Source organism: Pseudopodoces humilis, chromosome 3 (genome assembly GCF_049639895.1).
Source record: "Pseudopodoces humilis isolate 2021_Gansu_Grassland_sample_001 chromosome 3, ASM4963989v1, whole genome shotgun sequence".
Lineage (NCBI taxonomy): Eukaryota > Metazoa > Chordata > Aves > Passeriformes > Paridae > Pseudopodoces > Pseudopodoces humilis.
Genome location: NC_142202.1, coordinates 48,622,924 through 48,637,140, shown reverse-complemented (window position 1 = coordinate 48,637,140; position 14,217 = coordinate 48,622,924). Strand labels below are relative to the sequence as shown.

Sequence of the window (14,217 nt, the reverse complement as noted above, 5' to 3'; positions counted from 1 at the left end):
AGCACCTGGCTTTTGATGCCATCACTCTTAGCAAACAAACTTATTGTAGGATTTTATGGCAAAAGGTCAGGTCCATTCTGACCTTCGTATGTAGTAACTATCATTTAACAGGACAAAGAATTAAAAGCTCTGTACTTAAATATGCTTTTCTGATTTCTATTCTTCCTCCTCTACCACCTAAAAATGTTTACAGACCCAGGCACTCAAATTTCAGTTACTTTTATGTTGTCTTTCACATTATGAAAGCTTTAGTTACTGGGAAAAACTGCAAACCTCACTGGTCATCTGCAATGGGATCAAGAAGGAAGTTTTCCTACTATGAAAACTTTCACAAGTGCCTCTTACATTTATACGTATGTTTTGTAGATTCTTTTCCATAGTATTTTCTTTGTCCATTAATTATAGGAAAGGGGATTCAGAGGAAGAGAAAGTCTGTAATTTCCATGGTGTTTTTATCTGCATTCTGGGTCACAAATTGGATCCTGTCCCCCATCTACAAGTTGTCATCAGTTTCCAGCAAGGTGTGGAGGTAAACAGCCCTATGCTAGTACTGAAGAGGTGTAGCCAGATACTTGAACTCACCTCTGTCTCTGCTATTTTTTATGTTTGCCCTAATCAATATTTGATAGCATAATTGTATGAAGAGAAGACCAGCTGTTCAGTGTGAAAAGAAACAAATAAAATTGAAATGTTTTCTTGGCTCTCAAGTGCAAAGTGTCCCAAAGTACCTCATTTAAAATGGATGCTGTTGGACATAACACTGAAGGAAATGCCAAGCTGTGGAAGAATTTTGCACTGTGAAATCTATGAGTGTGTATCTGGCTGCCTGTCATCTTGATATAAATCAAGATCTGACATTTGTCTAAAATAAGCCTCTAGATGTAGCAACAAATGCTTAATTTTCCTCCTATTTTTCATCTACTTATGCCCTCTGCAATTTGACAAATAGATTTTCATTGATTTTTATATTTGAAAAAGACTTATCTTGAATAAGAATAAACAAAAAAGTATATTCTGATTTATCAAGGATTTTTCATCATTCACTACAGACTGGGAAACAGTAAATATGATGTTAGAAATAGGTGCTGTTAGCAATAATGCAGTCTCTGGAATGTATCTGAAAAAGTCTGCTTATAAACTAAGTTGAAGTCAACTATCTGCTGAATTCAAAACCAGCAGATTAATGCTAATTTTATCGGACCTTGGTGAAACGGCATTCACTTCAGTAATCACGGGCTTCATAGCAGGAATTAATTGCCTCAATCTGAAATTAAAAAGAAAATAAAGACTTGCACAGTCTAGCTCTAAAATTTCTCTAGGCTGCCAGGGCAGAGCTGACTCATATTCAAGTTACCATCGCCCAAAGCCCCCGGGTCCCTTCCTGCAGTGCTGCTGTCCAGCCCCTGTTTCCCAGTCTGTCCGCACATCCAGGGTTGCTCCGTCCCAGGTGCAGAATCCAGCACTGATCTTGGGCAAACTTCACACAAGTGATGAGTGCCCAGTCCCCTCACTTGCCCGGGTCTCTTCAGGGCCTCGCTGTCTTTGACGGAGTCGGCTGCTTCTCACAGCTGGTTATCACCGGCAAGTAGACAAACTGCCTTCTTCGGACAGGTTCCTAAAGCTGCCGCAGAAAGCGGTACCTGTTCCCTCGAAGCCAAACCTTTGCCCACAAAGGCATTTCACGCCCTTCCTTTGGCTCCTCGAGCACGAAGCGGGCGGCGGGGCCGGGCCGGGCCCCTCGGGCCGGGGCCTCCCTCGCGGCCCCTCCCGAGGCCCGCGGGGTCGCCCGGCAACGCGGCGGACGCGGCGGCACCGAGCCGCGGCCATGGCCTCCAAGGTGAGCAAGAAGAAGGAGCTCTCCCGCCGCACCAGCACCTCCTCCAAAACGTGAGAGCCCCGGGAGAGAAGGAGGGTGGGCGCGGGAGGATAGCAGCCCCCATGCCGGCCGGCCCGACAAGGGCGGCTCGCCTGGAGACACCGCCGTGCCCGGCCTGGGCTACTGCGGCCGCCTCAGGGTCCGGCTGGGGACTTGCCCCGAGGCTTCCCTGCCTCGGCCCGGGCGGCCGCCGAGGGCGGCGGGCACCTGTGCGAGACGGTCCTGTCGCCGTGGCACCGGCCGGACACGGGTGTGTGAGGGCAAACAACTTGTGCTAAGAAAGTTCACTCGCTGGTGCGGGTGCTTCGTTAAAAGCGGTTTCTGAAGCCGAGGTGGGGGTTGGCTGTTCTTGGGGTTTAGTTAGTTTGTTTGTTCAAACTGGAAGCCCAGCTCGTGTGGAAGTTGTCCTCCCTCCCTCCCTGCTGAGGACCTTGGGGCACTCCTGTCTATTTATATCGGGTAGAGGGACCAAACTAGCTGCAGTTTTGGGGGCGAAGTGATTAGTAACTGTTACAGCACATCAGTTTCACTTACAGACGGGAAAGACAATTCCCAGTGTCTGGAAGGTTTGCTTCATGTTTTAAAGAATCTGAGGAACGCAAGTATGTTAAAAAAAAAGAATTCTTCGTATTAATTTCTTAAATATTTCTGTGTAAGTAGCATCTCGAGTTATTTTTAAATGACTTGCTATTTGCTGGGTGTTTAGTGTGAATTTTATATTTCTGTGTAAATGTCTATTTCTTCCTGAAAAGACAAATAAATTGAGAACAGTGACATCCACTGTCATTGTTTTGACTTGTGAGTCCTGTTTCTATGGTGTTAGCAGCTTTCTCATCCTGATGTAAGCCTGAATGCATGGCGCTGATAGGATTTAAATGAAAAAGATATCTCATGTATGTGCCTATGGCCTCTGCTCCTTTTTTTGCTGCTATAAATGAAGGTTTAAGTTGTATCACTTATTTCTCTCCTGAAATCAATCTCAAATACCCCTTTGTGCTTATTTCATAGCTAGTTACACAGCCTTTACTACACAGTAGTTTCTTATTTCATATTTTCATGTTTCTATTTTATATTTCACACCTTGATTCCCATTTTGCTAACTTCTCTGTTGTAGCCTGCCAGTATCTAGCTCCTTCTCCCCACTACACCCTTTGCTTCGTAACTCTGTTGTTGTTGTTTTGGCCCCAGCCATGCTGTCCTTCATATTTATTGCTTCAAGCAGTTTATAATTTTTTTTTTCTGATGATATCAGAAAGCTATCAGGGACATTTTTGGTTTTTAGCTGTTGGAGAAAAAAAAGGAAAGTTATTTTACATAAGGTGGAGTAGCTTGAAGATATCCTAGTGGTGGCACAGTGATTTTGTTTCTTCTGTAGTCTAGTAATATGTTACAGTAACCTAATTGCAATGCAGAGCCATTACAATAACAATATATAAATAGTTCATATCATTTTTTCATAAAGCCTATAACTTTTGTTTTAGCTGTAGCATTTCTTTTGGATTTATCTTGTGTTAAACTACTGTGATGCAGAGGGCCCCTGTTGTAAACATTTATTGGTCATTCTGAAATTTTACTAAGGCCTTTTGGATGAATGGATGAAAAAATGTAGATTTAGGTCAATGCATGTCTTTCCAAGCTCAGCAAATGACCTGATAAGCCTTGACTAAACTGTCAGGAAAGATTTTTCCTTTGACATTTGTTGAGCTGTAGAAATTAATTTAAATCAAGAAAGGCTATTGACAGTTGACTAAATTTTTGTGTACATAACTTTTTGTCATGAAAAAAAAAATACTGAAGAAGTAGACCCATTTTCTCATGAAGCTGTAGAGAATAGTGCTATAAAATAACTGAAAAATTTATTTCAGCCCTTGCTGTTTTCAGTCATATTGTTTTGCTCTGTCAGTTTTAAGTGAGTTGATCAAATGTATTCTACTATAGAATTTAGTCTCAGTAAGATCTTCATCCTGCTGAAAACCCTCATGCATCTTAGTGCCCACTCATCAAAAGTCTGTATGAAAACCTGATGTTTTACAACTCCGTGGAAATTGTTGGTAATTGGGAACTGAATATAGTGGGACTAAAATTTCCCCTTGGAAACACTTTTAACATCTTGAATAGCCTTTCTTCTCTCTAGCCCTTGATTCCCAGGTGGATTGGAATTTATATGCCAAACTCAGTATCAGAAAATATTTTAGCATTCTTAGTCCCTCTGAAAGGATTGAAGCATTGAAACAGTTCCTCCTTTTCTTTAGTCGTGCTGTATGCCAAAGGTCTCCAAACCTTTTTTTATTGCACAACCCAATTAGTCAAAAGTTTTTGAGTGCACCCTTCCTATATATGTGTGTTTATCCCTTTATCAGTTATATGCACACACTACTCAAGCTCTAATGTTTTTTTTCTTGTGTGCACTGCCTGCTTTGGAGACCACTGCTATAAACTACAGAATTTCTATGGGAGACAACAAGCAACTAGGCAGTTCAAATTCTGATCTACAGCTAGTAACATTTATAGGGAGCTTTTTCTTTGGATTAGGCTTATTGGTCAAAAGTTAGAGCCACATACTGTGGTGATTTATACAAAATGGAAGCTATATATAATTTTTCAATTTTCCACAATGTTTTCACTTCTTTCCTTTGTCACAGGATTTTGATGTCATAATGGTGGGAATGCAATTGATAGCAGACAGATGGATATGTTATTTCTTTATTTGGAAATGGAAAGATGCTGTATAATGAGAAATATCTGTATTACAGTAAAGATCTAATACAGATGTAATCTCAGTCTACAAGAACAAGATACAAACATCATTCATTTCCTAGAAAGTACAGTTTTAGGCCCAAATTCAGAGAAGATTAAATTTTCTGATATTCTGTGTCGTTGTCAAGAACAATCAGAAGAGTACTGAGCTGGTTCTGCAGGATAAAATGCTCTGCTCAGGCATAAAATGGATAGTATTGATGCTCTTTATAATTGCTGTTTATAATTGTTGAGAAAAGCTGCTGAACATGGTGATAAAAAAACTGTACTGTGATTCATTCCTCATTTTATTTGGTAAATCCTGTGTTGAACAGGGTGCTCTATGTTTCTTTAGGTAATGATTTTCCCCTAATACTAGGCAAGTGTTGGTAATGATTATGAATGTTTTATCAAAGGCAATTTACCAAGCCTTTTTTTGAATGTGTTGTGGAAATTAGAACTAAATCTTATACACGCACAGTAAGATTGCAGCTGTGTTCATTGGATATATAATAATTACTTCTTAGAGATTTGGATTTCAATAAAGCTGATACTATCTCTCACAGTATCCTTCTGGACAAAATGTCTCACACACAGCTGGATAAACATATCATGGGTGGGTGAACAACGGGCTCATGGGTAGGGCATGAAAGGCGATAGTGAATGGGGTGACATCAGACTGGCCAGCTGTTACTAGTGGGGCTCCACAGGGCTCCATCACACTGGCCCTGTGCTCTTCATCGTCTTTATAAATGGACTCAGGACTGGAAGGGACACTAAGCAAGTTCAGAGATGATGTAAAATTGTGAGAAGCTGTTGACTCCCTAAAAGACAGAGAGACCCTGAAGAGAGACCTCAATTTCTTCTCTCAAGAAATTAGAGTGATGGGCAATCACCAACCACATGTCTTAACAAAGACCCGTGCCAGATTCTGCACCTGCGATAGGGCAACTCGGGATATATGGACAGACTGGGGAATGAGAGGCTGGAGAGCAACACCTCAGAAAGGGACCTGGGAGTCCTGGTCGATGGCAAGTTGAATATGAATACAACACTGTGGAGGGCCAGCTGTGAGGAGAAGCCGTATGAGGAGCTGCTGAGATCACTTGGTCTGTTCAGCGTGGAGGAGACTGAGAAGAAACATCATTGCAGTCTTCAGCTTCCTCTCAAGGGGAAGAGGAAGGGCAGGCACTGGTTTCCTGCTTGGTGACCCATGACAGGACCTGAGGGAATGGCATGAAGTTGTGTCAGGAGAGGTTTACACTGAATATCAGGAAAAGGTTCTTCACCAGAGAGTGTTTGGACACTGGAACAGGCTCCCCAGAGAAGTGGTCACAGCACCAAGCCTGAGAAGTTCAAGAAGCATTTGGACATCATTCCTGGGCACATGGAGTGACTCTTGGTCCTGTGTCCTATGCAGGGCCAGGAGTTGGACTTTGATGATCCTAGCAGAATCCAACTCAGAATATTCTCTAATTCTCTCTGATATCTGTGTTCATTCTGTTACCTAGCTTGTTCAGGATGTTCGAGACAGAGACAATTACTGTAAAAATTTTGCGTAAATCTATGAAAACCGAAATGATGCAGTTACGTTCCTGTATTTGAAAGAGAAATGGATATTTGCAGCCTGCATGAGAAAATGTTGCCTTGTAAGTTTAGTATTCTGTTGTAATTGCAAGATAGATTTTCTGTTTTATTTTAGAACAAAACTTGCAGTTGCAAGGACAAAAATGTTAAAAATACTTTGTCTTTTGGCTAATACTGTCTCTCTGATAGTAAACATGACTTCTTTTTATATGTCTGTAATGATCAAAATACTAAATGGAAATATAAGTAATATAAAAAAGAAGACGACTAATTTTTCTTTAAACAATTTGTAAAAAAATCCTGAAAGCTGTCAGGATTAGCTTACCAAAAAGAACTGTGTTACATTTTCATTTGTTGTGGATAAAATTAGTGCAGAAATCCTCTGAGAGTAATGTGTACAAAATCTGTGCAATATACTTTGATCACCTTAAAATCACTTTTCTTAATTTCTAGTGAGATCAGGCTTCTTTTTTTTTTTCCCCACAGGTGTTTAGAACAGTCAGGACACTACATCTGCACTGTGGAAAATCAATCAGGATTATGGGTGTATATATTGCATTGTTGGAGTGGGACTTCAGAAGCATATGGAGAAGGCAGGAAAATTCCTCTGGACTTGCTAGCCAGACTTCCCTTGGGTCTCTGCAAGATGCTCCACTGGGTCTCTCTTCATTATTGCTTTCTAATTAGATAGCAATTCCCTCAGGAGCTAGGCAGCTGCTGGAGAGGATGGGCTGAAGAGCTCAAAAGAACTGCTGTCCTTACAGCTTTTCTTAATTGCACCATTAGAGGCTACTGAGAATCTGATCTTTTCCAGGTTTCAACAGCTATGGTGAATAGGAATTGATGTCTTTGGTGGCAGTGAAAGAGATTCTGCATAGTAAGAGCGGATAATGAATTAAAATGCTTTTAAATTAATTTGATGAAGCTCTATGCCATCAAGCCCAATCTTCTGAATTAAACTTAAGCCATCAGCATCTATCTTAATTAGGGTTTGGGCTATTAGGGACAAAAGTGAAGAGTTAGTGGTCGGTGCCAAGAGACACTGTGATTTAGGGGTAATTGTGGCATGTCACCAATGTATATAGGGGAAAGTCAGAGCAGTGCTGAAGTTCTTTTTAAAGAGTTCAGTAACTAATACTTGCTGCTGATGTATCCTTAAGGACCAGAAGAGACAGACTGAAGCCTGCAGTGGCTAGAAGAAATTATTTTTTAGCTGTGTGCCTGGTTGATTGCAGTAAGTAGCAGGTTGCTGCACTTATGCCTAGGATTACTTAATGTTTGTTATCAAGATTAAAGGATGGGACAATAAGAGCAAAAAAAACCCAGTGAATTAAAATTGAGTGGCATTGCTAGTTCATTCTTCAGTTCCCAAATACCTAGGATAAGGTTTCAGCCATGGCTTGTGATTGAGGTTTTATCCATTGCCAGAATGTGTTCTTTAGGTTTGGTAGTTCAGAGAATATAGACTGACCAGATTAATTCTTTTATGTTTTGGGTTTGTTAGGTAGGCTGAAGGTTGAGAATGGTAAGAACTAATGACTCATGGATAAGAGCATGGTAATTGAACTTGAAGTTTTTAGTGTTGTGCTGGACCTCTCATGTTGATTAATGTAAGTTTTAATGGGCACTAAAAACTTATGTGGAATCAGTGAAGAAGCCCGCAGAAAAGGAACCCACTGAAGATTATATAAATGTATAGCAACTACATCAAGCTTGGAAAGTGCTTGAGCTCTATTCTTAAAAATACTTAGCGACTGTGAAAGTATTTGAAAAATACTATATGCCTTCATGCTCTTTGCAGGTTTTCAGTTGCAGTATTGTTTGAGACAAGGTATTGGGCTACAGTTCACCCATTCTCTCATTCAGTACTCCTGTCCTCTTGTTTGTGGTCCAAGGGGGTAGCCCAGTGGTATATCTTTGACTTGCAGCATGTGTTACAACGTGTTTTATTTGAGAGAAGAGGTTCTGTATTATTAAAAAGCTGATTATATTTATATGTAGGTGCTTTTGCTTGTTTTTGACTGTGCATGAGCTACAGTTGGAATTGAGTGTGATTTCTGCTAGAGACTTGAAACAGAGTGAATGTTTCGGACAAAAGACATTGAGGATACTAGCCCTGATTTTGCATTTTTTTTAATATGTGTACCCATTTTATGGTTAATTCTGCCCAATTTATTTGAAACTGGGCTGTCATTAAAAATCTAATTAGTTTCAAGTGTTGGTTTAACCCCATCTGGCAGTTCTGACCCACACAGCTTGCTAGCTCCTCCCTAGCAGGATGAGGGCAGGAATCTGGGTAAAAATGCAAAAACTTTAAGGTTGAGATGAGGACAGCTTAATAAGTAAACAGCAAAGCAAGAAAAAGAATTTATTCACTGCTTCCCATGGACAGGCAGGTGTGCAGCCATCCCCATGAAAGCAGGGCTTCGTCATATGTAATGGTGACTTGGGAAGACAAATGTCATCACTCCAAACATCTTTCACTTCCTTCTTCCCCCAGCTTTTAGTGCTCAGCATAACAATGGTAAGGAAGGTCTCTTTGGTCAGTTGGGGTCAGATGTCTGGGCTGAGTCCCTTCTGGTCCCTTCTTGTGTACCCCCAGCCTACATGCTGGCAGAGCCATGTGGGAAGCAGAAAAGACCTTGACTCTGTGTAGTCACTGCTTAGCAATAACTGAAATGTCACTGTGTTATCAACACTATTTCAATCACAAAACTAAAACATAGCCCCCCTACAAGCTGCTCTGAAGAAATTGACTTCAATCCTAGCCAAACCCCATATAGCTACTCACTGGACTTTGCAAGGAAAAGATTTATATGAAAAATGTTAAAGTTTCACTGCATTCCTAAGCTGCTTTACAGTTGTAACTGGTAACATATTGCAAGATTTCATATTCTTATTACAAAGCTGATTTTTGATAACTCAGGAGTCTCTTCTGTCTTAAACAGCTTGGTCCAGATTCTTTCTAACCAAGGCCAGTTAAGACTGATGGTATTCTCTTGAGCTACAGCTGTTATTAATCCCCTGTTTGCAGCTACTGTCCTGACAAAACTGAGGATGTTTTGAGATCATGGTCTCCTTTAGCATGCTGTTGATTGCAATCCAAAGATAAACAATTGTTTTAGTTTGAATGGCTGTCTGAATCCTTTTGGAGGGCATTTCCTGATCTGTCAAATAATTTAGGCACAACATAAATCTGTAATGGCCCAGGATTCCAGGACATCCAGCTTCATAACTGAAGGGAGAAGTATCTATGTACCTTAAAATTTAACCATCTGAAACACTGAGCAAGTAGTACCATCCTGCACATACGTACTTTCCCCAGACACAGCAGTGTTAGTGAATAAATGTTTTGTGATCTTAGGTTCATGATTGTTCTTCAGAAGTTATTTATTGCATCATTGACCATCTGCAAACTCTACTACTATACTATTAAATGAATGCCTAAATATTAACCTGACTAAAGCTAGAGATGGTCCTGAAGGCTTTGCATTGACTTTTTTTAAGTATGAAAGAACCACTTTTCATTAATTGGTTTTTATTGTCTATTTATTTTGTAAGTAACTCGTATTTCTGAGCAGAGTAATTTTTTTCATCTCAGAAAAGAAATTTCTAAATTGCACCTAGAATTTCTGACCAGAAAAATGAAACTCTTGCTTTCAGCACCTGTGCTTCATTAATTGAAATTTTTCGGTGTGTAAATGCAGTACAATTTTACATAATCAATTTGGTGGTACTTTTTATTCCCTTCTACTTTTAACTTTCTTTTTAGTTTCCTGCTTTGTGGTGAGATAATGTTGTTTTTTTTTTCCCCAGGTAAATATGATAAGCGTACTAGAATAACAAATAAGCTGACCAATAATTTTAATTTTTTGTTAACAGATTACATGTTAATTAGAAAATTATGTATTCAAATTAATTTTCCTAGTTAATTCTAATTAAAGCAAAGAACCACTGAGAGCTCAGCCTATTTGATCTGTAGATTTCAAATTTCATGGACTCATGGGCATGAAAATATTAAGTAATTTACTAGTGGTGGTATTACACTAAATACTGTACTCCCTACTGATCTTAGTTTTAGGGTTTTCTTTCCATGAAACTCCAAGCACTGTCAGAGAATCGTACAGGCAAACACTGCATGAGCCCCTGTTTGGAGACTACAGTCAGACTGTGCAAGAGGAGCTTTGACATTGTGATGAACGGTGTGATGGAGAAAAGAAGCTTTCAGCAGAACTGCATAGCAGAAAATGTACTGTCAAAAGAAAAATACTGATAGTTGTGCTTTGAAGCTAGAAAATATTCTTGAAGTATCGTGGTAGAGACTCTGTTTGCCAGGGATTATTCATCTACTTAAGCAGAATGGTCTTTATCTTCTGTGAACTCCCTGTAACCAGCATGGAAGAAGAGGGATTTCCTGGTTTTCTTAATAATGCGTGCAAAGTGCCTTTTAAACAAGTTGGCCTAAATCCACAGAAATGCTGGCATGCTCTGCCATGCTGAGATTTTTAGCTCTCGGTTAATTGTTCAGGTGCCATATAGAAGGCACAAGAGGTTTTTACAGAAGCCAATAAAGAAGCAGTGCCATGCAGTTCAAATTTTTCTACTTGATACTTGAGTATCAAACTTTAGTGTCAAAATCAACCTTCTTAGGATTCTTACAGCTGGAACTAAGTTCAGCTTATAACCTTATAATGCTTATTCATTTGCTGCTAGTTGGAAGAAGAACACACTGATTGGACAGAAATTTGATCTGCAGATTGGACGTAGATGCTACTTGCTTTCAAATCTCTGACTTGTTGGAAAACTGCAAGATGCAGTTTTCAAACCCCTTGTTGTCCTGTGGCAGTCTTTTCACTTGGCCTGTCACCACCATCTTTTGAAACCAGTTAACCTCAAAGGATTTGGACCAGCTCACAATACCACCTGGAGCACAAGTCAGAGTCAACCATAACCATCTTGGAAGAATCAGTCAGAGATCACTTATTTTGGCTGAGATTGGCACCTGAGAATGACCAGAAAAGACATTTATTTTTCCAGGCTCTTGCTATGAAATTATCTAGGTATTGATATATTTTCACCTGGATAGAAAGCCCACCTCTGCAAACTGTTTTTATTTCTGTACGTTACAAGTGCTCATTTAAGAGCGAGATAAAATAGTGTTTCTGCCTTGGCAGGCGTCTCTCGGAATTGATTTTCAATGTTTTACTCTTGGGAATGTAATTTTAAAAAAAAATAAATTTGAAGGATGTGTTTTAAAGGTTTAAGTGACCTCCAGTGTCGTAGAACATGGAAGGCTGTCAAAAGAATGACCTCCAGGCAATCTGATACCTTCCATTGGGAAGAATGTTTTGCAAATAAGTAAAAGGTATTTTTTTTCCATTCTATATATTCAAAGCTTTTTTATAGCAGATTTGGCTCCATAGAATCAGGAACAGAGAATTTTCCCTACAACTGTCTCTCAGCACAGAAAATGGCAAGCTGACTTTTCTGGCATTGCTCTCACAGGCTACAGAGTCTTGGGCTGTCATTTGAAAGCAGCAAGTATGTGATATTATTTCTCAAGTATATAATGTCGCTTGATTTTACTTCTTTCTTTGAGCAGTTTACAAATGATAGAAACTATTCTTCCTGGAATGCAAAAATTGAAGGATCAGGATCCAAAATTCTAACATTGTATATAAGCTTGTTATGAGCATGAAGGTTGAATATTTACAGGAATTCCTCAAAAAAGAGAAAAAAAATTTTTAAAAAAATTGCTTTACATAGATTTTGTCACACAATATAAAAAAAAAAAATCTACTGTGAACTACATTAAGTATTCAGTTGCTTATCAGTCTATTTGTCACCAGTTTTTTTAAAGCATCTTCAGTTTTTTCCCCTAACACATGGCAAAAGTCAATTACTCAATTCTGTGTTTTATATTCAATTTCTAACTTCAAGGTTTTATATAGAAAAAAGGTTTAGTTGGGATAAATGGATCAAAACAGCAAAAGAAACTCAATTTTAGCTGGCATTCTAAAATTACAAGGATAAGAATTCAGACAATATTTATAGGGCAACAAATGGAATCAGGCTGAAAACAAGAAGAAGAAACAAAAATAAAGGTTTTAAAACCTACAATGCTTCTAAACCACTATTTTCTATTATTTTTTCTTTCAAGTAATGTCCAAGGCACGCTACTGTGTGAAATTTGCACAAGGGATTTGGCATATAGGGTTTTTCTTCCGCCTCCTAGAATCTGGAAAGCAGACCAAGAAGGAATATCTTGGTTTCCATTAATAAGAAGGCAAATAAAAATGTGAAAACATGTGGAGTTCTAGCTGGCAAAGCTAAATCTCAGGCTAAGTAACCATCTCTCTTAGCAAATATGTGTTTGCCTTCAAAAGAGGCTCATTCTTTCAAGTTACTGAGGTTTATTAGTAGTTTGTCTGACACCTACAAGGACATCAACTATGTTTAGAAATGAGAACATCACACTTGGAAGCAGTGATCTAAATTACAGACCCCTTTAAAAATGATATGTCTACAAAGAATAATCAGTCGGTGTTAATCTTTTCTTTCTATCATCACTCTAATTTTCCCGTTTGAACTTGTTTCACACAGAAAACACTCTGCTTTTTTGAGGAAGAAATCCTACCTCAGTACACAAAAAGTGATATGACAATAAAACTTCCTGTCATATGCTTTTGCAAGCAATTGTGATTGCAACATAGATGGTTTTTAATTATTTGTTCTGCCCATCATTCCTGTACTGCATCCATGGCTTGAATCTCTCCAAATGTGAGAGCTCTGAGCACGTAGGCTAGAGTATTTTGCTTCTGCAGAGAATCCTATAAGTTTTGGCTCCAATATCCAAGGTAAGACTAATGACAAGGTATTGTAAACAACTCATTCATATTTTGGTTTTATTTTGTGATTTCTACTGACCATTCTAATAATAAGGAGAAAACTTTATTGCTTTATTAGCTGCTTATGAAATTGTCTGATTGTGACTCATTCTGTTCGTTCCTCTTCTGAAGAATGGCACTAGGTAAGAAGAAAAAGAGCAAATTATTTTGCCACAGAGTTGCTGATACTTTGCCAAACTTTATTTTATCCTTTAGAAACCCTTATGAACTTTAGTGTTACCCTGGCTTCTTCTCTGGGTTTCCAAGATATTCAGATCCTACTTTTTAAAAATCATTTCAGTGATCATAGTTTAAAAGAACTTTCTGCTATAAGTAAGGTCTTCAAAGGAGCCTTTTGTCTTTGAAGTTGGAAGAGATTAGAGAAAAACTTAAGTAGCTTCCCTGCAGGGCAGATTTGGAGAAAATGTTGAAGCATCTGTTTGTTCTTTGCCCTTCTTTTTCCTAATATAAAAGCTTTACTGAGGACAGAAGTTGGTTTTTTCTGACTGTTCAAACAATCCACAGATAGGGACACTTTTTTTTACTGTCTGCATGGTGTCACAAAATTATTGTTATCTGATGATCCAGAACATCATGAGTATTGGGAGAGGAAGGTTGGAGTATCCGTGCTGTTCTGAAACTACCTACAAATACTTCTAGTATTTCTCAAATAATTCTTGAGAAGACTCCATCAGTGTTGCTGGATTCCCCGTGTAAGGAATGGTCATAGATAATTTACAGGTAGATTTATCTATTTTAGGAAGAAAATATTTTCTTCCTAGCTTCCTAGACTCCTTTAACTAAGCTGACAAGATCCTGCTTGCAGAATGTGGTAGTGTGTATGTCTACAGACAAATGACTGTATTACTTGAGAGCACATTTCCAGTGAGCTTGCTTCCAGTCTCTTTATCAAATCAGAAGTCTCTGAAAAACTTAGGTTGCAGTCTGTCTGCATTTTGCCTGTTGTGCTTGTCTTTCCTGCCGTCCCCTCTTTCCTCTGTTGGCGCTATATCAATTTTACCAGTATTCCTAGAGAAGCTGCTTAAAGGGTCAGAGGTGAATTAGTGCCAACTTCATGGTATTTCATTTGGCAATTTATTCTTCCTTGTTGTCCTTTTGGGTTTAGCACAG

The 14,217-nt window shown here is 39.0% G+C and overlaps 1 protein-coding gene across 1 annotated transcript in view; it reads left to right on the top strand.

Annotated features, from left to right (window-relative positions):
* ADGB (androglobin) overlaps positions 1 to 14,217 on the top strand; it is a 108,834-nt gene that overhangs the window by 6,296 nt on the left and 88,321 nt on the right. The window contains exon 2 of the mRNA XM_088052616.1: positions 1,530 to 2,126. Within this exon, the coding sequence (XP_087908742.1) occupies positions 1,530 to 2,126 (597 nt within the window). The remainder of the gene's footprint in view (positions 1 to 1,529; positions 2,127 to 14,217) is intronic.